Below are 25,203 nucleotides of genomic sequence, written 5' to 3' on the forward strand. Positions count from 1 at the left end.
AACATATCTTATACATGGATGTTAATAAACACACAAACATTTCCTATATCATATTATTAAGGAATGTCTGTCAAAAGCAGAGGCCATTGCACCAATCCGACTATATCAGGAATATATTTTCATGAATAACTATCAAATAGTTATGACACCAGGTGCTTGAGAAAAGAGAACGTATCCTGGCACCCGTCACAAACACATGCAGAGACCAGGCATATATCCACTTAAAAAAACCACACATACACATGTATGTGAAAGAGAAAGAGATTTAGAAATGTCCTGCACATATCCTACACTAAACATGTTGAAAGCTTTGGAGTGTAACCTTGACAAAATACTTTTACAATTACATCCAACCTTGAAATTCTTGCATAAATCATGTGATCATCCACCAGGTGCACTCACAGAAATCGGCTGGCGATTCCACTTTAAGATAGCTTCACAGTAGAATGAGTTCGGCGTTTCTTTACACATTTGATCCAGCGAGCAGTTGTGTCCGGCACAGTTTCCAGCCATCCTGTTTGGCCAGTCTGTCATCTCAGCATACCAAACACCTTCCGCAGGTTCAACTATTGCATAGCCAGACGTTGCCGACTTGACAACAGAGTCATTCAGCTCACACAACGAGTTGATGCGATTGTATGACACTGAGTGACATGCCACATAGTGAAGACATGTCAGAACACACGACAAGGGCCCTACAGTGTCTTCAAGAATCTGGATTGGCTCTGGAGATACCATCCGGTGAGCCTTACTAAACAAGATCAACGTTTCAGGATATAGTGCACACGCCTTCCGCCTTTCATCATAACCATGTGATCCTACCATCATGAAAACAAAGGCGAGGCTTCTCATTGAACTCATGTAGCAGAAATACAGGGGGATAATGTGATGAGACGATGATCCTGCCGCTTGACCTGTAGTTGATGTAGTCTTGATTGAACCAATATCCTCGCTGTATAAGGCTGATTGTCTTTTGAAACGAACGGGAACCGTCTAGCAAGTCTGAAAAAGGTCTGCCAATAACATGTCACGAAGAATGTTCCTACAATGGCTTACCTACAATGGCTCGACTGTTGCTATTGGCTGTTCAGCATCGGGGCCCGGATATAAAACTTCAGACACTTCCATGTATCTAACACAACATAGCTAATAAATAACTCTGTGCATTTATAGCTACAAATTACCTCCATTACCACAAAAGATATCTACGACTTATTCGACAATCGTTATACAAATCGATGCGTGTAATATCAAGGTTGAAGTTAATCACGTATATCTTGGTTTAGTCAAACAGTTGGTCGTTAATGTTATTTGTGCTTATGCACTGTGACATTTATCATTGTCACTTAACAAGAAATTCCTTCTGATATAATGTGCTGAAAACAAGAGAAACAGCAGCCATGGTCACTTTGTGATATCGAGTACTGAGTTGTAAGCACGGTTTTCTATGTTGTCTCCACACGTAGTGGGTAAATGTCACCGAAAATGATGTCCTAGTAACCCTGGCAATCGAAAATGGTCTGAGAGTAACGACAACACCCTTTCTACTTTCCTAAGAAATATCTGCTAAAAGCAGAATCTATTGTGCAGTTCTGACTATATCATGAGAATATGTTTGTTTGACGCAACATTCAACAGTGTTACAGCTGTACGACACGCTCTGCAAACAGTCGAGCCAGACAATTTTGTGATTTACACTATGGGATATGATGACTGAGCATGTGCTTATGAATTTGATCTGAACCTTTGTTTTTGGTTGAACCTTTTTCTCAGGCTGTCTGTATATCTTTTGTTTCTCATGTCCCCACACCCCCAAACGCCCGCCTTGAATTTCCATTCCAGTGTGAAATAATTACACGTTTCTTTTCCAGGTCGTTGAGGAGTGAGTAAGTGAGTTTAGTTTTACGACACACTCAGCAATATCCCAGCTATATGGCGGCGGTTTGTAAATAATCGCGTCTGGACCAGATAATCCAGTGATCAACACCATGGACATCGATCTACGCAATTGGGATACGATGACATGTGTCAGCCAAGTCAGCGAGCCTGACCAACCAATCCCGTTAGTCGCCTCTTACGACAAGCATGGGTTACTGGAGACCAACTCTAACCCGGATTTTCACGGGTGAGGTCGTTGAGGAAAATTGTGTCCTGACGGGATACAAATATTTTACATAAAAACAGATCAGTTTGAACCATCTATATTTACGCATACATATATTTAAAAATTCTTTCCGAGGCATAAATCAGTTGGAAGCCTACAAATATTGAGTGATCCATATTTTGAAATGTCAAAAAATGTGTTACACATGTGAATTAATGAAAAGGGATTATTTCTATTTTCTGTTAAATGTATATATTGGCCCGCCGCCTCTCATGCGAATTGATGTTGGAGATAAGAAAGATATAAATCTACGGAAGGACTTTTAGTTGAAGTTATTGAGTAGTAAAGATCAGTGGAACTTCCAACTATTGGGGCACGTGTAACATAACTAATATTCTTTATGATGCTCTTGATGTATTGAATCTTGTGCTTATACAGCGCAAAAGTAACCAATATTTAGTGAAAATATATAATTTATATATTTTATAATAATGATATTGGTATTTGTTTGGGTATTGATTAATACAAAGCGGTAATTATTTCCAAATGCACTTTCATGCGCACACATGCACGCACGGACGCAGGCACGCACGCAACTATTACATTTTACACCAAAATGAAACATCCCCCAAAATAATTTCTTCCTCTACAGGAAATGGCAGGTAGCAGATAGCTTTTTGGAATATGGAGCTCTCTGCCCAAAGTTAAGTCATACTGATAACCACGTGTCGACTTATTAGCGTCTGATCTCTGTCATGCCTCATGGACTGCCGGTCTCAATTCTTCAGAAGAAGCACAAGCTGATGATTGCCAAGGTTATCAAAATGTGGCACCATGGCTGTATCCAGTACTTCCTGTCGATAACGTTGGCCATGGTGTGTCACAGATACGTTAATGAGATCCTACTGGCAGCCATACGAAACGCAACCACACCACCACCAAAGGTTGTCCTTGCAACCATCAATAAGCCAATAGCATACTTCATGTTGCTAATTATGCAGCAAAACGTGCCCATGAAAAGATTATGATACGAACAGTCAAAGCATGCCCATGAAAATATCGTGTTACGAACAGTCAAAGCATGCCCATGAAAATATCATGTTACGACAAGTCTAAACATGGCCATGAAAATATTATGTTACGAACAGTCTAAACATGGCCATGAAAATATTATGTTACAAACAGTCTAAACATGCCCATGAAAATATCGTGTTACGAATAGTCTAAACATGGACATGAAAATATCGTGTTACGAACAGTCTAAACATGCCCATAAAAATATCGTGTTACGAACAGTGTAAACATGCCCATGAAAATATCGTGTTACGAACAATCTAAACATGGACATGAAAATATCATGTTACGAATGGTCTAAACATGCCCATGAAAAGATCATGTTATGAACAGTCTAAACATGCCCATGAAAAGATTATGTTATGAACAGTCTAAACATGCCCATGAAAATATCGTGTTACGAACAGTCTAAACATGGACATGAAAATATCATGTTACGAACAATCAAAACATGGCCATGAAAATATCATGTTACGACCAGCGGCTGCAGATGTTGCAGTACTTGCAGTTACGCCATCCCACCAACGCATGTAGCCAAAACGAAAAGGCTTACCAAGCAGGTAATATATTCAGTCATTTCTTCCACAGCCTAAACTGTGTGATACAGCAGGAAAGTGGTAAGTTCCCTAAAGGACGACACTTCACCAATCATCCAAATCTTCCCAGAAGTTGGTCTCTCGTGTCTGCAGAAAGGGTTTAACAACATATGCAAGTGCAAACAACCCTCAAGTAAATGCACAGGACGTGGTGTGTGGGCCAGCATTCATAATATTGACTCTCCTTTATTTTCAAGACATTTAACCAGACTATGCGGGTCATTATTGTTTTGGTTAAACTTTCCCTTTAGTACACTGAAGGCCTCTCCAAAGCTAAAACAGTAGCCAGAATAGGCAAAGTAGTATTTAACTTCTGCGCATGTCCGGGAAGATCCGAGTTATATCATATTGCTGAATGCAGCGTTACACCACAAGCAAACAAAACCTGCGCATGAGCAAAATTATATAACTTTTGAGTGCCTCCATATCCTTTAATGTTCACATCAGTCAATAAATGTGCAAAGTTTAATTTAGCATTAATGCACACTTTATCTGCTAAGCCGCTCCATTAATATCCATAAACAGGATCGATCAGCTGAGTTGAGAAATAAACGCATTTTTCAGTCAACATGTCAAGGCAAAGAAATGTGTCTCTGCACGCTACTATGGGCAACAACAATACTTTCCTTCCGGAACATTCATAATCTCCATAGAAAGTTGTATATTTTAAAACTTAGTCCGGCCCCTTAGCAATTTTCGATTTCAGACAACTTGGTCAATATTTTGGCACTGTCCTCAATAAAGGATCTCCGGAACCCGGTTGACAGTTACTTTAAATTGTGCGTGCGTGCGTGTGTGTGTGTGTGTGTGTGTGTGTGTGTGTGTGTTACATTACAATTATTAAACAATGGACACTGTCCACTGTCACATTTTGCCTCAGGAATCTTTGCTGTCTGCTTATTGGACATTCTCTGACCCCATGAAGATCCGGGTTAGAACTGGTCTTCCTAACCTATGCTTGTCGTAAGAGGCGACTAATGCGTAGATCAATGTTCATGCTGTTGATCACTGGATTATCTGGTTCAGACTCGATTATCTACAGACAGTCGCCAAATATTGCTGAGTGCGGCGTTAACACACACACAAACAAACAAACATGGGATCTCGAGCTCTCAACCCTCAGTTTGATAAAAGTTGGCAGTAAGCTATCCTGCTTTCGATTTTACCATTAAGTAATCGTTATTTACCAGATCGTCCTCTCAATTTCTGTGGGAAATCGTTTGGTTTCCCTTACAGAAGTAGTCTCGCACAAGACGATATCTGATTCACAAGTGGAGTCACGAGCCTTTTTGTTTGCATATTTTGAGATGCAAGTACAAATCTCCTGATGTATAACAATGTAACGTGAACTCCCACTGTTGAGATCATGGTGTTTGTGAGCATGGAGACAATGCTAAACTGGAGGTTTAAAAGCACGGCCATAACGTGCAAACTCCTCATGCCAGGCATAGTATTTACAAAACTAAATATGTTAAATGTGTATTGTTCGAGATGTCAATGCTGTATGCTCATAGACCTCGTACAGAACTTCAGTTTACATTCATGTACAAGGGCTGATTGTTACGTTCTGAGACTCAATATAAACAATTACGCATGCTGAACGTTGTATCTGTGGACAGTACATGATATCAGCTGAGAAAATCGTTTCCCAGTGACAAATCAGTAAAAAAGTAGGATTCTTCGGAAAGAGGTTGGTTGGTTGGTTTGTTGTTAAACGTGGCACTCAGCAATATTCCAGCCATATGGCGGCGGTTTGTAAATAATCGAGTCTGAACTAGACAATCCGGTGGGCAAAAGCATGAGCATCGATCTACGCAACTGGGATACGATGACATGTGTCAACCAAGTCAGCGAGCCTGACCACCCGATCCCGTTAGTCGCCTCTATAACAATAACATACGATTGAACACGTCTGAGGATTAGTCGCAAAGAGGCACCACGATTCAATGCTCAGAGTTGAGTCACTTAGGCACGCCCGAAATCTACTAGTATACTCGTTGGTCCGATTACGTTTCTCATTAAGTTTCTCAGCACCATACACGTGCACGTGGGTTTCACCGAAATCTATTGGAAGCATCGGCCTGAGAAGATCTGGGATAGAATCGGTCTTCAGCAACCCACGCTTGTCGTAAGAAAAGGAGGGGGCGTGGTGGGCAAGCTGTCTAAGGCGCCAGGCTAGGAATCCAGCAAGCTTTAGGTGCCGGGATCGAGCCCTCCTGTGACCGGGTGTATGGTGCATGGCCACATGAATACGTGCAAACACCTAGTTACGGGTACAGCAACGTGTAGTAAACTTGGACAAAGTACTGTGACTATATGTCCTAGTCCACCCAGCTGTGAATGGGTACCTTGTAAGGATTTGAAAGCCACATTAACTCGGTGTGCCTAGTGGCTGCAAGAGTTGTGTGATCCCCAGCGAGTTGAGATTCATAATACGAAGTGCCGTTGAGACTGACACCCTATGATCGACAGAAAAACAACGCGCCTGTGAGCAGCCGAGCTGGAACTCGGCGCTATATGAATAGATTATAATATAATATTAATATAATATAAGAGGCAAAAAAACAACAGCTAGGTCGGGTGGTCGGGGTCGCTGACTTGGTTGACACATGTCATCGTATCCCAGTTATGTAGATCGATGCTCATGCCGTTGATCACTGGATTGTCTGGTCAAGACTCGATTTTTATAGACCGCTGCCATTTAGCTGAAATATTGCTGAGCGTGGGGTTAAATAACAATATAATATATAATTGACCAGCATCACATAAGGTTTCGTTCCGTGATATACCTGGAGTACTGGTCAAAGCGGCGTTAAACCCAACTCACGCACTGAATACTCAAGAAAACACTTTTCATAGTTCCAGCTAGACATTCCTTTATAACACATCTGATTTCATTAGACCTTACTCATGGATTTCACAAATGGGGTCAAGGCTCTAGACATTCGGTTTTGTGTTGGCTTTGCTTCACAATATCTTTTGTTTGTTTTGTTTGTTGTTTAACGCCGCAAAATTCCAGTTATATGACGGTGGTCTGTAAATAATAAAGTCTAGACCAGACAATCCAGTGACTAATTTATTTGAAGGTACATGTCAGCCTCGTTGTTAGTCACGGAGTCATCTTTTAAGTCATTGATCATGTGAACTACTGTGACGTCCCGCTATTCTGATATGAATTGATTTTGTGATTTCATTTCTTAAAAAAACCCTTCGCAGAATGTTTTTTATCCTCGTATGTACTGTAACTGCAAACTTGAAATATCAGTACTTCTCACTTAACAGAGTTTACAGACTCACGAAACACTCTTACAAAATCAGAAGCGTTTAGTTACTTACGTGACGGGAATGTAAGTGTCCATTTGCACGTACTGATTTGCCATGTATAAGATCCTATGTATCAAGTACAGTGACATATCTGGAAATGAAGTGCCAATTTAATATTATTGATTTTGCCATTTATAAGATACTAAGAGCAAATACCTTGGTGCATTTCCATGGCATTGTCATGTAGATCCTTGTAGCACAAAATAACCAGCAAGCATAGCATTTACAATCACAATCACATGGAACATAGACGATGCACATTACACTGCACATACGACGCATCGCCATGTTTGTGCTTGTTGTAATTCTGTCCATCTTCGGCCAAAGTCAAGGTAGGTCCTCCTGTAGAATTGCTGAGTGCGTTGTAAAACTAAACTCACTCACTCACTCCTCCTGTAGATCTCGGATCTATCGTGATTGTAGCACTATTGAGACCATTATTAGCACCTACACACATGCATATCCCCAAAACACACACGCACGCACACACAGACACACTATCTCCCTCTTACACACACAAACATACGGACGCATGCACGCACACACACAAAACAGCACACATATATGCACATACACTGAGCTCCCAGCACACACTTTTCTTTTCTTAAGTTACCTATCTCAGGTGGTACACGTCCATAGGATTATTTTTAATGCATTTGTTGAGGGTCCCCGTAATTTTCACCTATCAGTGTAAAGAATTGTATTATTTCCCCAGCGGACTTGGTCAAAGGGACGTTCAAAAGTCATTCACTTACCGTAGTTAGTATATCTAACATATATTTGGCAGTATATGTAATATATCATATATGTAGATATGATTGCTCACCAACAACCTTGTTGTTCATTGGTCTCTACACAATACAACACGTATAGAATGAGTTCATACATAGTGCTCAGTTTTCTTTTCAGTGGCCGTTACTTCGACAAGCACCTCTAGTAGCACTGCAGCGGTCAATGGTACCACCGACACATTATCAGCCCAGTCTGTTTCACAACCAACACCAGCAACCTCGGTGGCAAGTTCGTCGTTTCTGACTGCCGTACCTTCTACTGCTGATGATCATACCCTCAGAACGTTTCAATCTTCTGGTGTTCCATCAAGTGCTCAACCATCTGATGTTCCTTCATCAATTTCCCCTGGTGTTCTGTCGTCGTCTGTCATTTCTGAAGAAGAACCATTATTTGCTGTTTCTGGCTTATCACCATCGTCTTCTGTTGATATCCAACTGACACTTCACCCTGAATACCCAGCGTCACTCACTCCTTCAAGTGTGTCGACATCGTTTTCTCCTGGGGATACCCAAGTGACACTTCTTTCTGGATTCCAAGCATCACTCACTCCATCTAGTGTGTCGGCGTCGTCTTCTCCTGGTAAAATCCAAGTGACACTTCACCCTGAATACCCAACATCACTCACTCCATCTAGTGTGTCGGTATCGGCTTCTGGTGATACCCAAGTGACACTTAAATCTGAATACCCGACATCACTCATCCCATCTACTGTGTCGGCATTGTCTTCTCCTGGTGATACCCAAGTGACACTTCATCCTGAATACCCAACATCATACACTTCTTCAAGTGTGTCGGCATTGTCTTCTCCTGGTGATACCCAAGTGACACTTCATCCTGAATACCCAACATCACTCACTCCTTCCAATGTGTCACCATCATCTTCTGGTGATGTTCTGTCAACACATCCATATGTTGACCAACATTCCTTCGATCCTTCTGAATTGTCGCCCTTGTCCACTCCTGGTACTGTACTAGCAACTCATCCTTCTGACCATCAACCATCATCTTTGGCTTCGAGTTTTCTTAGAATAGATTGGACATTAGGTGACCTGAAACTCCCCATGACGTCTTCTGTTTCATTGGAATTACATGACTCAAGTGAACTCGACGTCTTATTTCCTGCTACGTTCAAGTATGGCACCACTACTCATATGTGTATCTGTCGATGTCGAACGACCAAGCCAACAGACTTGGCAATGGCTCGTTCTGCGAGTCAGGTGCTGCAGCAGAATCTGCTTCTAGAGAGGAAAAACGTCACAAAGTACATTCTCACAAAGATAAGTGCGCCGAACAAACAAGTAACATCCACGTATATAGGGAGCGTTGGCATCGTGCTGGGGCTGGTCACCATGTGCCCTATCGTCATCCCTGATGTGGTAACATTGTGCTTCTATCTCATTAAAAATGGGAAGTAAATGAAACTACCATTCACGTGGGTCTACTCATGGTAACAGTTACCTGTAAAACAGCTGACAATGAAACAGACGGTTGACCATCTTAATCCCCGTAGGATTTTTATCAATGTGATAAATATGTTCCATTGTGTCGAAGTTGAAGGGGCCCACGTAAATACTTCGAGTTATGCGATGTTCGACACAAAAGCACAATTATTACTCTCCGAGGAATACGCAGACACCAAACCTTTATTTCGAGACAACTGTACGTTACACACGACGGTGTTTACTGTCTTAACAAAATATTTGCTGATTACAACATTTCGAGCAATTAGAAATCATACACGATGGGAAAACATTAAGTGCATATTTACAAGACGTGTCCAGAACTATGGAAACACAGCATAATGGGCGAAATGCGTTCGACGTGGTTATTCACGATGGAAGCGCTACAAGCCATACCTTGTTATAAGATATATCGACATAGATATGTCGACATGGAAGGATGCTTCTCACCTGATTCCTGAAGGCGTGGTTAACCTTCTCTGACAATATGGGTCAATTCAGTTGAAGGATGTCTTTACTGCGGTCATCTGAACTGCAATGAACTATGGTATTCTACCAAAATCATTGCATGTCGGTCCAATGTGCATAGAATTAATGTCCTGGACAGTCCACAAACATGATGACTGTGTCGACAATTTATTCGGGCCGAACCAACGATCATAACCAGTGGTGCTTTAGAACAATGCATGAGACGAATGGCTGTCTTCACGAACTGATGTCACCCTAAATCCTTCACCTCAGTGGTTTCCCTGTATTTTCTGAACAACGACTGAAACTGTGTAGCGGACGTTTAATTCCCGACCAATTGCTTTAAAGGGCATACCGGAGTTATACATAAGACAAGTACTGTGCGCAAATATGAATATATTTGTTGAAACTTACCAGCGGCATGATGTATCTCGATGACCATGGTGACATATCATGTTAAAATAGTAGGGGATATTCCATTTTGGAGTGATCGATGTTATTTGGTTACCAAGTTGTATGATTGTATATGAATGAAGGATTAGTGAGTGAGTGTGTTGGGTTTTACGCCGCTCTCAGCAATATTCTAGCAATATCACGGCGGGGTACACCAGAAATTGGCTTCACACAATATACCCATGTGGGGAATCGAACCCGGTCTTCGGCGTGATCAGCGAACGCTTTAACCACTGGGCTACCCCACAGACCCGATCAAGGATTTGTGGAAGCCGCGATGGCTGAGTGGCTGATTCGTCCAATACAAAGCTCAGTGAGCTCGGTCCCTGTTACACTAATAAATAATTTCTGTCATTAAAGATATAAACTATCAATAATTGTGACACCTTTCTATCCTCCGCACTACTTTTTAAATAGAATACGTTGACTGGATATGGAACTATATGCAGTAAGAAAGATTGAGTGTGTCAATATGGATTTACAGGGCTTTCAGCAGTGACCACGAATTTCACGGCGGGGCACACCAGAAATGGGCTTCACACATTGTACCCATGTGGAGAATAGAACCCGGGTCTTCGGCTTTAACCACTAGGCTACCACACCGCCCCCTCAAGAAAGTGAGTGAGTGAGTGTGTGAGTATGGTTTTACGCCGCCTTTAGCAATATTCCAGCAATATCACGGCGGGGGACACCAGAAATGGGCTTCACACATTGTACCCATGTGGGGAATCGAACCCGGGTCTTCGGCGTGACGAGCCAACGCTTTAACCACTAGGCTACTCCACCGCCCCACAGCCAATAACCAATGTTATATATTGTCACGTATTTCTCTACCGATTCAAATGAGAGTGTGATAATTAGGTGATAATATTTTCTTGAAAACATATTAATGTATTGACTTCATTATTGATTTATGCCATCAATAAATTGAAATTCTGTACAGTCCGTTTTTGTTATTTCTTTGACAACACTTATGAATTTCAACATCATGTAGAACTAGGATAAGAATAAGATTGAGAGGTAGACAGATAGTGATATCATAAACAATTGTTGTACATGTTGTGCCGACAACCGTATTATTTCTCACGTGACATCGAACTTGCAGTGACAACACCTGCAGCACGTGCAGCTCCAGAGGTGACACTCAGAAGAAGTTCAGCAGGTAAGGTTCCTCTCTGATTTGTAGCTATTGTTTACCGAACACAAGAAATAATCCTCCCCGTTTCTCACAATATTTTATTCAGTCGATGTAATATAGTGTACATATTTGGAGGTATATGATTAAGAAATGTATACTGATTGAAACGTATTATTTGAAGCCAGTCGGGTATGTAAACAGGCATGCTTGTCATACAGCAAATTTTCTTACCCTACGAGCCATATCCTCCAAAAATAAGATGTAGAAAATATCTTCTGAAGTGATAGTTCTTAACCTTGAACCAACGTTCAAAAGCAACTAATTAGACGAGACACAACTTCCACATTTGTGCAATGCGTCCTGTCAAAACTACGATTTCATTGAAGGCAAGCACAAAATCTGGTATCCTCCGAACGTACAAAATTGTCTCGTTTATCGTAGTTCGCGCTGAAAGGATTTTACGAATGTTTCTCGGATGATCGATTTTTATCAGAGCGTGTTATAAAGTCGTCCATTTACACTCGCTATTCATGGATGAAAGCTTAGGAAACATTCTTTTGGAGAAGGCTTAACCTGGTGGGTGGTATTTGATGTAATACACATCGTCGATCAATAGTAAATAAACTAGGAGTGTCAAGTCGTTTCCGTAGCTACAATTTGGTTGACTGTAAAGGTTACTATACATATTATGGCATGACAGAGTTATTATAGTAATGAACCAGGCATGGGTCTACACGAGTAGCATGTATCTAATGCACTCTACACCCTTGGTATTTTGGGGGTATTTTTTTTCACATATGTTACTGGGGTGTGATTATTAAGGGGTTGTTGCCATACTCTGATGTCTTGTCATTTATAATACCTAAACCGTGTCCCCTCAAGATCGGGGTTCCATTTAATCTTTCACAACCCATGCTTGCAAGGGTATCTTCCCATTATGACTACTCCCAATATGACAACTCCCATTTCAGAAATGGCTGCTTTGTCTGAGGTTTTGACGTTGCTGACGTTTCTGGTAAGTAGTCATGGGTAATTTTATTGGGCTAATTCAAGAACTGAATGAGTAACATGAAGACTTGTTTATATACACGATACATGTTAAACAAGGCAGTTTAAACTTCTATAATTTAAATCTGACTTCTGTCTGGAACAAAATTGTATTAAAAGACGTATCTTGATAACATAGCTTTGGTTCAAGGTGTGCATTTATAAATGTTTTGGCATGGTCACGATTAAATGTAATGTATTGTAAGATATCTGGGATAGGACCCGGATTCCCAGTCCTACTAAGGTGCCTTGACAGTTACCTTACAGGTGGTGGTGGGGTGGCCTAGTGGTTAAGGCGTTGGCTCGTCACGCCGAAGATCTGGGTTCGATTCCCCACATGGGTACAATGTGAGAAGTCTATATCTGGTATCCCCCGTCGTGATATTGCGTTGAAAGAAACGTTGTAGTGGGTTCGAATCCTAGATTCGATTTGTTTCTAGGTTTGACATTCCCAATACATGCTAGTTGTCTTTACTAAAGTGGTGAAGGACTGATACCTGCAGGCATTCTTGCTACCTGCTTAACGCCGCACACAGCAACATACCAGCTATATGGCGACGGTATGTAAATAATAGAGTCCGGACCAGATAATCCAGTGACTCGGATCACGAGAAGCGATCAAAGCATTTGAGAACCGATGACATGTGTCAACCAACCCAAAGATAAGGTTCAGCCAAGATAAGGTTCAGCCAAGATATTTTGCGTAGTTTCTTTACCTGCATTCTTTCCCCTGTACAACTTATTAGGGCGGTGGGGTAGCCTAATGGTTAAAGCGTTGGCTCGTCACGCCGAAGACTCGGGTTCGAATCCCCACATGGGCACAATGTGTGAAGCCCATTTCTGGTGTTCCCCGCCGTGATGTTGCTGGAATATTGCTAAAAACGGCGTAAAACCAAACTCAGTGTACAACTTATTAAATACAATGACTTTGCTTTTAGTTGCCTCGCCAAGCTGTGCAAGCCGTTATACGGTCAACAGGTGTGTGCAAAATCGTTAGTTTGCATAAACAGTATAGAGGAAACATTTCCGGGTTGAGCAATAAACAACAATTGACACGTGGCGGTAACTGGTTTGGATAATTACGTTGCAATATGAAGCACTGCACATCACAACAGATGCTCTACTTTATTATATTGAATCCGATAAACATGGGGCGCAGTAACCAAATTTAGAGAGAAAATGGGATTATAAAAATATGTTGATCTTGAGGAAATCTTTCTAATATAGACTAATGTTTCTGTGCAGTCCACGGCTTATTCCCAAATGCCTCCGGAAGCTCAGGTGCCAAAGGATTATATCGTTGATGGTAGGTATTCTGAATCGTACAGAGTTTGTTTGTAAATGCTGATCTCATTACAATCAGGTGCTTGTAGGACTCCAAATATTCTACATCTAATGAAAAGCGCACACCATGTCTCGTAGTAATCTAGCCGTTTTGGGCTGAACCAGAAAGGTTCTTGAAACGATTTTTGAGTATGGATGAATATGGAGACTCGACAAACAATAGTGCAAGTTAATCGTCATGACGACCGACAGAAGGCACAGACTGACCCATCATCAGGATGGGGGCTAGTGGTCTTAGTGAGACCAGACAGCATGGTTTGATTCCCCCACTTGAGTGCAATGTGTGAAACTCATTTCTGATGTGACCCGCCGTGATATTGCTAAAAGCGGCGTATAACAATACTCAACCATCTGGAAAGGGATTCATCAGGATGGACTGTTCACAAACGCTAGCCAATTGCACTTTGGAGTCTATTGCGGAATAAGACCCGTGAAGATCCGGGGTAGAATAGGTCTTCAGCAACCCATGCTTGCCACAAAAGGCGACTATGCTTGTCGTAAAAGGCGACTAACGGGATCGGGTGGTCAGGCTCGCTGACTTGGTTGACACATGTCATCGGTTCCCAGTTGCGCAGATTGATGCTCATGCTGTTGATCACTGGATTTTCTGGTCCAGACTCGATTATTTAAAGAACGCCGCCATATAGCTGGAATATTGTTGAGTGCGGCGTAAAACTAAACTCTCACTCACTCTATTGCGGAATAAAATCAAGACTAAGTTATGCTTAATTTCGAGAAGGTGTGCTCTTCGGTTAGCACAGTCCACGAGTATAGTATTGAACGCCTTCACCGACCAACGCCTGATCTGCTTGAAGGAACGCTTGAACGATGACGGCATAGACGCTGAACAATTTGGACGACCAAACTAAGGACCGCTACGAAACTGACTTAAAAATCGAACATGGATTGCAAAAGAGTATCGATTTGGAATGGGATTACGTTTTAATATATGCCAGTTCTGTGATCCCCAGAATGTATCACTCATATGTATGACACCATATGACGCTGTCCCGACTGAAGCAAATCCGGGATGACATAGCAACATAGGTGGTAGTACAAGAATGTAATATCGATTCCGCTCTAGAGTTTGCCGACTAGAGCACCTTTGCATTCAGATATGGTCACATTCATTCTTATATGAGGCGGCATCATTCTTTTATGAGGTGGAATATTGCAGAGTTCGGTCAACATTCAGCAGCGTTTGATCCGTACTCTGTTCGTGGTGGACAGTGACCGTGACCTAAAGTCGACATTTTTCATGTCTTCTGACTGAACACTTAACCGTGAAGGTCCGGGTTAGAATATTGATCTTCAGTAACCCATGCTTGTCGTAAGAGGCGACTAACGGGATCGGGTGGTCAGGCTCGCTGACGTGGTTGACACATGTCATCGGTTCCCAATTGCATAGATCGATGCTCATGCTGTTGATCACTGGATTGTCTGGTCCAGACTCGATTATTTACAGACCGCCGCCATATAGCTGGAATATTGCTGAGTGCGGCGTTAAACATCAAACAAAAATATATGTCCGGAAGGCGGATTTGTGTGTGTGTAAAACTGAATATATATTCTCATCATCTGACTGATGTTTTAAAAACAGATCTAGTGAATTAACAATAACGAACAATAGGCATCTTAGACACGTCCATGTTTTAGTTAAACAGGAGTGTGGGAAAGAGGGCACCCAGAGCAAAGTTTGTGTGATGACCGACCTCACGGTGTTCATTCAGCTGGAGTGCAAGGGAGGTAATCTGTACAACTTCACATCGGTCAACTCCGTAAACCACTGTGCTGATGTGTACTTCACCGGCGACGAGAACAAGAGATGTGTTTATCCGGTAAGTATCCCGATGCTCCATTATAGCTTGTGTCGTGGCACAAGTCTAGCTATATCACTAGTTGAACCACATGCAGGATAAACACAAGTGCTAAAATGCCTAGTAACGTCAACTTTGAACAAGGAACACATTCTGTTGTGGGAATCATGGTTTCGATACTTTAGATAAATGGGATTTGTCGTTCAGGGTGTGACGTCATATCGGACCTCTCGGACCGCAAGCACCAGTCCGTTTATTGTAACCCTAGGGCTCTTAACGAGGCCATTGCGGACAAGGGTCCATGGTATTTATTACCGAATGACGCCTAAGACTGACTGACTGAGTTTGGTTTTACGCCGCTTTTAGCAATATTCCAGCAACATCACGGCGGGGGACACCAGAAATGGGCTTCACACATTGTGCCCATGTGGGGATTCGAACCCGTGTCTTCGGCGTGACGAGCCAACGCTTTAACCATTAGGCTACCCCACCGCCCCGAATGACGCCTAAGAAGATCCAACACGAGGGCCTATGTTTGGCTCAGGATCGCTGAGTCGGTTGATGCACGTCGTGACATCCCAACTACGTAGATAGATGCTCATGACGTCAGTTATAGGATTAGGAATACGCAATGCAGGTGCGGATACAACCTGTAAGAAGGGGTTGGGGTGGGGGCTGTAGGGTATGTGCACTCTCGAGAAAAGGGTGGTGGTGGTTTGCACACTTAATTTTCAACCGTTTACACGACAGTTTCCAAGGTCATTTAATAAACTTTACCCCCCACCCCCCCCACTCTGGATCCGCCTATGCCGTGCCAGTTAGAAAGTGGTCAGAAACAGCATATGTTATATTTGGTATTACATAGGATTGTCTGGTTCATATACAGGAATATTTCCAAGTGCAGCATGATATCAACAGATTGGTAGAACAGGTACCCAATATCCCATACTGGTCCAAATTCGAAACCCCCTGGCGAGAACAGCTTTACAACTGTGCTGTTGCGAAGGCAAATAGATCCAATGGATGGCTTGGCAAGCTTAACTACTTGGTTACATTAGTGTCAGTGTATCCCGACATGGATCGATACTTATAGTATCAACCTCTGTAGTGTATCGGTCAGACAGTTCAAAGATTTATTGGTAGCCCTCATGCAGCTGGAATATGGCTCTCTCTCACACGTCATCGTATCCCAAATTGCGTAGATTGATGCTCATGATGTTGATCACTGGATTGTCTAGTCCAGACTCGATGATTTACAGACCGCCGCCATATATCTGGAATATTGTTAAGTGCAGCGTAAAATTAAACTCACTCACTCTCTGACTCTCGGACACCCACACCCATACCCACAGACACACATTCGGTTAACATGCTCCAGATGGACAGCTGGAATATTGCGAAGTCTCTCTCTCGGAGAGACCCACGGACACAGTGGATTATTTACATGGTCTAGTCAGACAGCTGAAATCTGCCGACAGTTCACTCAAACACTGCTGTTTACAGAAACGTCACGATCTGAGGTTGTACTGTGTAAAGGTTCTGGTAAACGTTGTCAACAAGGAGGGGTCGTCGGTAGGTATCAACAGACTGCTCCGCTACACCATGACCTGCACCTACGACGAGAACGGCGAGCAGAAGTCCGGCAACAGTTCCATAGTTGAGCAGTGAGTGCAGATACCCTTTCACCTTGATATTAGCTGCTCTACTGATTACGCCGGTCCTAACATAAGTTGAAAATGGCGTCTGCACTTTTTATTACATTGAATACAAACCACCGTTTTGAATAATGTGATTTGAATTTTACACCACGTTTAGCATTCCAGCAATATCGCGGCAGTGTAAACTAGTAACGGTTTCCACACATTATCCCCATTGGGGGAATCGCGCACGCGCGCACAATCATCAGAATGTTGTTTGAGTGGTTTATTTTAACTGTTACATTGTGTCAATAGGCTAGCTCTGTCAAATCGGTATTAGTCGTAAGACTCGCGCACACGCACATACACAAGACCCCTCAGCACCCCTGTTTGAAGTGCAGGAAACTTGGAGGTGACCCTAAACCCCCTCTCTCTCTCCCCAGTGTATACGAGTTGTTCTGTTACAGGTACCATGCGCCCAAGGGTGTCAACGGTCATGCCGGCTCCAAAACAAAGATGGGGGTGACTATTCTGCTGACTGATATCCGCGGCGTCCCTCTCACCTCTGGGGTTCCAATAGACAAAACTGTGTGTCTGAAGGTCGTGCTGGACAACAGTACTGGCAAGTAATACATGCCCAGAAATTAACGCCTTGTGCTCAAAGATGCACCACTCCGTGATGATCCGGGTTAGAATATTGATCTTCAGTAACCCATGCTTGTCGTAAGAGGCGACTAACGGGATCGCGTGGTCAGGCTCGTTAACTTGATTGACACGGTATCGGTTCCCAATTGAAAAGAACGATTGTCATGGCGTCAGTCACTGGATTGTCTGGTCCAGACTCAATTTGCAGACATATAGCTGGAATAGTGCTGAGTGCGGCGTAAAACTTGAACAATTGCGTCATATTACCTCCACGGATTTTATAATTCATGCTTTTAGGCAGTGGTTTGTCTGGCTGACGTGACGCACACGTAGCATTGCTCGATGCGTCGTAAAATCTCAACTCGTTCACTTTCGATCACATTCTCGCTTTCCTGACATTTTATGCAGCGAATGAAATTAGCATCGATATAGGCGTTGTTTGTAGGTACATTGTCATTATTAGACAGCCTACCAAGTACGTCATGAATAATGTAACCATTACCAGACTTGTTCACGGTTATCTTTGCGCGGTGACAATTCAATAATTATATGGTAAGTCTTCATAAGTGAGATGGTAGATTACATTGATATTCGGTTCCGTTTTATCAGTCCCAATGTTTTTCCTTGTGAGCAATATCCATTTGGGTGAATTGTGGATAGCTTGCAACAAGCCATTGAACATTATTATAACGAAGCCAATTTCACATCCAGGTTTACTGGTGGGCTCCAAGCCCCTCACCCTGTTCCCAGTGTCTTGTGAAGCTATTGGGGCTACTACAGGCCAGAGACACGCCTTCATCAGATCTGGGTGAGTTGAGGACACTGAATGCTAAAGTGGTTTGCAAAATGTATACAACTCAAAATAAGTTAAGGACCACTGGTTCTTTCCCTTAACCATAGTTAATTTGAACATCTTAATGTGAAAGAATGGGGTGGTTCAAACTTAAGCTAGGCCCCGTCTCGCTTATCGCAATATAAAGACCGCCTCCGTGGTGTAGTGGTTAGAGCGTCCGCCCTGAGAGCGGAAGGTCGCGGGTTCGAGCCCCGACCGCGTCATACCAAAAGACGTTAAAATATGGTACTTGTTGGTCCCTGCCTGGCGCTCGGCATTAATGGGTACAACAAGGACTGGTCGGCTCGGAGTCAGTATAATGTGTCTGAGTGGGGTATTCATGCTTCACTGAGGCATGGTGTCACAGTGGGCTAGCACTATAAAACCAGCTTAAGTCTGGGATAGTACAAGCAGCCGCACATATACATACACACGCATGCCCGTCGTCATATGAGCGAAATATTCTCAAGCACGAAGTTAAACCCAATTTCACCTCACCTCACCTATCGCAATATGATTACAAGATCTTTCAGCGCGACGGAGTCCAGCTGGACCAATCCAGATGTGACGTCAAATAAACGAGCAGTTTTTAAAAATGGCAGCCTATACCGGCTCCTAGCTTTGGCTCAAGTTTGCGCGCGCAAAGGGAGCCGGGAACCAACTTAGTCCTAACCAAGAAACTTCAGTATCTGATCAATGTGCAGTTTAGTTTGCTGGCAGTATACACTGTGGTATATCTGTCTGTTGAACAATAATTCCATTGTCCACTCGGCCAATCAACCTCTATCCACGACTGCACGCATCCGCAGGCTAGCTATGCCTGAAGTTACCAGCCTACCAACAAATTCAGTAGTCCGAAATTTGAATGTAGACACGGGTTTCATCATTGAGCTGCTGATACGATAAACAATTTTATCAGGCCACAACCTTGCATGATTTAAAAGTGTGTTATAACTAACAAGTCGGAGAGAGTGATATGTTTACAAAATGCAAATTCACTAGTCACTCGGACCAGTGACTGTGGAAAATTACTGTCCCGACTGGATTTTTACTAGCCACGGGCTAGCGGACCAGTGGCTATTTCGCATACTGCATACATACACTGATGTGTATGATCACTATAGTACTGACATGCGATATTCTGCTTCCAATGTTGCAGATGTGGGGACGGCATCATTATCAACAAAACCACCGGTTTTTCTATGATGCCCCGGGCCGCCCTCAGCCCTTACTTCAAGTTCTTCGCGTTAGAAAATGACAATAGCTTCAGTATCATGTGCAACTTCACCCTGTGCTCCAACTGTGTGGGAAAGGTACGTGTCTTAATCTTGTCAGGTATTTAACTCGTGGCCCACCAGGGGAGGATGCAACCAGGACTGCAAGAGAAGTATGTAAAAGTACCCCGCGAGACGAACTGTTTTACAGAAACCCCACGGGGCGAAATGTGTAAGTGGTTCCCCCACGAGGAGGCGGACGACGTGACCACCCAGTAGCCCGCGAGGAGGCGGACGACGTGACCAGTAGCCCGCGAGGAGGCGGACGACGTGACCAGTAGCCCGCGAGGAGGCGGACGACGTGACCAGTAGCCCGCGAGGAGGCGGACGACGTGACCAGTAGCCCGCGAGGAGGCGGACGACGTGACCAGTAGCCCGCGAGGAGGCGGACGACGTTAACCAGTAGCCCACAATGGACAGGGGAGGTGTCATGATGCTCCCTCTGACAAGTCTGCTCTGATATTAGTTGAAATGTAAATGCGCAATGTTTGAAAAGTTTCCTTTTCGTTGATTCTACCCAATTTGTGATATTAAGGAAGTGATTTGATTTCAGAACTCCTGTAGTGGCGCAGCAGCCAAACCCAGAAGTATATTCAAACTGTTCGGGAAGTGGATTGAAGCTGGCAACAGACTCAGAAGGGAAGCTCCAGGTAAACATCCATTTGTAGACAACTGGGGCTGTAACCAATACCCAGTAGTCTGTTATATATTTAGTTTCTCATTCCTGTTAGGGTTTCACTAGGTTCAATAAGCAGAGGTGGCCCACTTGTTAAGGGTGTCGCAAATCACTGTGCAGAGTTGCGTCCCTTGGATTCGGCAGAAACTTGTAACCGTATGTCTGAATGCCAGATTCGCCATATTTCGTGATGTCATCAATCACTCACCCGTGTTGGTGGGCTTCATCACAGTGGTAAATACCTCAGTACTTTAACCTCCTAGGGCTTTCCTCACATACTACTTAAAAAAAAGTTGACATGTGATAGAACTGAATACCAATTATTTCAATTTCGTAAAGTTCAAACTTTCCTCGCCACCATTGTCGGGCGGAAATATTCAGATATTTGCTGCGTTATACCAACTCCGGGCTTTTTTCAAATTTACTACGCCGTTCAGTGTATCCAGTTGGAACTGATAACCTACTTCCGATCGGCATTGGGCAATCCATTGATTTTTAAGGAGATTTTTATGCCAGTGCTTCCGCATTTCCTTAAGATTCACTTCGTTGCTAGTTTGGAGAACCCAAACGCGTCTTTTGAATATGAAAATGACATTACATTGGAAACTCTGAAGAATTATAACTTAACTGAAGTCGGTGAATACAGTATACATCTCTACCCGACGTTCCAAAACGGGTTTCCGACGTTTGGGGACATCGGGTCAGAGAGGTGCATTAGGAGGTGTAAGACGGTTTGGGCGTGATGCAAATGTTCGCCCACTGACAGGAATTTATACATTTGACATGAGGTGTTATAATCTGTAGGAATGATGAAACTGCAGCAAATTGTTGAGTTATATTGTTCTGAAACGTACGTAAAATATCCCCCTTTCGTCCGTGTTCACAAACCCAGCCTCATCAAATGCGTTTCTTTCCCATTTTCTTTTGAATAATAAATTGCAAGACCTTGAAGTGGTTATGTATTTGTTATTCGTGTTTCTGATGGCTTTGTTTTGAATGAAAATCATCTTTATCTTCATCCCGTGTTAGAATAATAAAAGTCTTCAGGAACCCATACTTGTTAGAGGCGACGAACGGAATCGGGTGGTCAGAATCGCTGACTTTCAATTGGCTGATGTATGTCACGGTATCGCCATAGCGTAGATTGGTGCTTATGTCAATCACTGGATTGTCTGATCTGTTTACAAAACAAGCGAGCAAAACTTGTTATTCCCGTCAGCTGACTGGGACATTTGTTTTTTCTTTTCATATTTATTATTATTATTATTATTATTTTATTATTATTATTATTATCTTTTTATTATTATAGGATATTTATATAGCGCACATATCCAGGCAACTAGTGCATGCTCAAGGCGCTGGTATTTTCCCCTCGATCATTGGATGTCAGTCTCAACGGCATATCGTTATACCCTTATCAAATGTTGCATTTTTCCAATACAAGATAAATGTTCGATTTTCAGTCTTGTGATCAAAACTCTTATCAATTTTAAATCTTTAAGTAAAAGAATTGTGTTCGTAAAACATTTGACATATACACATGGAGCATACCTGGATAATCATTTGCGTTGTGTTTTCAAGCCAGGGAGTGATGGTTTATGATTATTTGTTCCATCGCTATGGGAACACCAGTAATTTAAGATGGGTTCGAATCCCAGTTCACCCCCATAGTTTCATTGTTTGTTAGGTCTACTGTTTGTTAGGAGGGGCGCTGGGGTAGTCTAGTGGTTAAAGCGTTGGCTCGTCACGCCGAAGACCCATGTTCGAATCCTCACATGGGTACTATGAGTGAAGCCCATTTCTGGTGTCCCCCGCCGTGATATTGCTGGAATATTGCTAAAAGCGGCGTAAAACCAAACTCAGCCAGTTTGTTAGGTCCATCGTTTGTTAGGTCTATACCTGTGACCGTGGGCTGTGCCAAAGTGGCATCACTCCAGGCGTGTACGCTGTTACATAACCCGGAATACTGTTAACAGCGGCGTTAAACTCACTCACTCACTCACCCTTCCGGCACCAGTTTCAATTGTCAAATAAAAACACTTGGCAAAATTGCGATTCCAGGGCATGACCTTTGGTCTTACGTGACCCTACAAAATTAGTACATGTCGGGTTTTTACATGCGCCTGGACTGTGCGATGTTTAAGAGCGATGAACTACATTGTTTGGTCAGGCTCACTGAATGCAGGTCATTGTACTGTGATGGGGATAAACCATTTCTAGCTGGTATCAATTTCCAGATGTGAAGAAACTGGACCAGACATACCAGTGATTGGGTTTGTTACCATCCGCCCCCGAACTGTTGGGAAACGATGACCACAGCTACCAAGTCTGACCACCCGATGCTTTAGATCGCCTCTTATGATGATGCTAGGTGTTGGAAATGCCCACATTAACATAACACCCATGCTATTCGAATACTTTCCCTACGACTTGTACATGGTGATATTTGACTTGGGCGTTCTTGCACTAATAAACTAACATTTTCGTAAGGATTAGGCGCGAACGAAAATGAATTATCTCCCTTAGACCTTGTTATCTTCATCCACTGTTTACGTTAATTGGAGGCGGTGAGGTAGTCTAATGGTTAAAGCGTCCGCTCGTTGCGTTCACTACCCTGGTTCGATACCCCACATGGATACTATATGTGAAGCCCATTTCCAGTGATACTGCCGTAAAATTGCTAAAGACGGCGTAAAACCATACTCACAAGCTCCGTTGATCGCAAAACATTCAGCATCAGATTTCAGAAGCTCAGAACATTATGACTTCGATTTTGGACAATTAAAAGAAATTTTCCACGAGTTGAATGTCTGCAGGTCCTCAATAATCCCCCGATAGGTTCGTCAGACAGGGATGGCTCAGCTGATTGCTTATTGATCCCTGATGGCGCCGTTGCTCATGATATCAATCACTGATTTGGCAGACCTTTCCCAAGATGCTCAGTTCAGAAGTATACCTTGTTTCAAAGAGCCTACGAAAGGGCGTCAGATGATCAGGTGGTTTGATTATCATCGTTCCAGAAGGCGTTGGACTTGTTTGCCTAATCGAGATTCGATTGTTTACAGGTCACCGTAATCGAACTGTAATATTGCTGACTCTTGCTTCACACTTCGTCCTCTGTTAAATTAGACAGGATCGTCTGCCCAATGGACAGATCGTCTGCTCAATGGACAGATCGTCTGCCTGAGAGCACTTCTGGCAATATCCCAGCAATATGCATGCAGGGGACACCAGAAATAGTCTTGATACATTGTACCCATGTGGGGAATCGAACCCGTCGTCGGCGTGACGAGAGAACGCTTTCAACACAACTGAACTTGTCTGGCTAGCTATTCTCGAAATGTCCGTAGCCCTACGAACAAAGTTCGTAACGATCAAAGTTAAGAATTCGTCGGGCTACGAACGTTCGTAGCCCTAAGAATTCTTAACTTTGATCGTAGCCAATGTGTTAAGAATGGGCTTAAGAAGTTCGTAGGGCTACGAATGTTTCGTCAAATGTCACGTCAGTGACCCGGGTTCAATTCCCCACATGGATACAATGTGTGCAGTCAATTTCTGGTGTCCCCCGTCGTGACATTGCTGGAATATTGCTAAAAGTTCACTTACGACAGGACAATGACGCGTATCGGATACCACCCATGCGTGGCTATCGAGTACTGCGCTACTCATTGAACACTCTTGTTGCTTATTTCAGCTGAGAACGCATACCCAGGTCTGACCTTGCTGGCCGAGGAGGACTTCAATGTCGCAGATGAGGGAAGACTTGACAGTAACCCTGACAGTGACAGGAAGTCATGAGAAAACCACTGCCATTAAAAAGATAAAGCCAGTTTCAGTCTCTTGTGTTGTTTCACATGTCTTTCTTCTCGAGAAATTATGTTTTATGTGCACCGAGGAGCCCCCATAGTCAGATGTCTAACCGATAGTGTCTACCGGATAGGTGTTGCGTGTTAGAACAGTCCCCAGCAACCCCTATTGCGGAATAAGACCCGTGAAGATCCGGGGTAGAATAGGTCTTCAGCAACCCATGCTTGCCACAAAGGCGACTATGCCTGTCGTAAAAGGCGACTAACGGGATCGGGTGGTCAGGCTCGCTGACTTGGTTGACACATGTCAACGGTTCCCAATTGTGTAGTTCGATGCTCATGCTGTTGGTCACAGGATTGTCGGGTCCAGGATAGATTATGTACAGACGGCCGCCATGAAGCTGGAATAATGCTGAGTGCGGCGTAAAACTAAACTGACTCGCTCACTTAATAATGCGCAGGTTCGCTGACCTGGTTTACACATATCATCGGTTCTCAAATACGTAGATCGATGCTGATCACATGATTGTCGGGTTCAGGCTAGATTATTTACAGACCGCCACCATAGCTAGACTTACTTACAGACCGCCACCATTATAGCATGGGATATTGCATATAGCTGGGATTGCTGAGTGCGACGTAACACTAAACTCACTCACTCACTCACTAATGTGGCATAATGGTTTCAGTGGTCAGACTGACCGACATAACGGCAT

The 25,203-nt window shown here is 43.1% G+C and overlaps 2 protein-coding genes across 3 annotated transcripts; both read left to right on the plus strand.

The window, feature by feature from the left end:
- Positions 1-7,339: 7,339 nt before the first annotated feature.
- LOC124285947 (mucin-12-like) lies at positions 7,340-9,305 on the plus strand. The gene is made up of 2 exons (XM_046722236.1): positions 7,340-7,430; positions 8,008-9,305. The coding sequence occupies exons 1-2, from the start codon at positions 7,352-7,354 to the stop codon at positions 9,303-9,305; spliced, it is 1,377 nt and encodes a 458-aa protein (XP_046578192.1). The 5' UTR covers positions 7,340-7,351.
- Positions 9,306-11,342: 2,037 nt separating this feature from the next.
- LOC124285984 (vitelline envelope sperm lysin receptor-like) lies at positions 11,343-24,511 on the plus strand. 2 transcript variants are annotated; one of them, XM_046722298.1, is made up of 11 exons: positions 11,391-11,433; positions 12,381-12,424; positions 13,395-13,434; positions 13,702-13,762; positions 15,457-15,638; positions 17,121-17,281; positions 17,722-17,876; positions 18,611-18,707; positions 19,891-20,044; positions 20,559-20,655; positions 24,376-24,511. In XM_046722298.1, exons 4-11 carry the CDS (start codon positions 13,720-13,722, stop codon positions 24,477-24,479), a joined length of 993 nt encoding a protein of 330 aa, XP_046578254.1. In that variant the 5' UTR covers positions 11,391-11,433; positions 12,381-12,424; positions 13,395-13,434; positions 13,702-13,719; the 3' UTR covers positions 24,480-24,511. The 2 variants fall into 2 exon arrangements, with proteins under 2 accessions (XP_046578253.1, XP_046578254.1); XM_046722297.1 differs by lacking the exon at positions 13,395-13,434 and having other exon boundaries at positions 11,343-11,433.
- Positions 24,512-25,203: the final 692 nt, after the last annotated feature.

This window comes from Haliotis rubra, unplaced genomic scaffold (genome assembly GCF_003918875.1).
Source record: "Haliotis rubra isolate DU_JTF1 unplaced genomic scaffold, ASM391887v1 Scf371, whole genome shotgun sequence".
Classification (NCBI taxonomy): Eukaryota; Metazoa; Mollusca; class Gastropoda; order Lepetellida; family Haliotidae; genus Haliotis; species Haliotis rubra.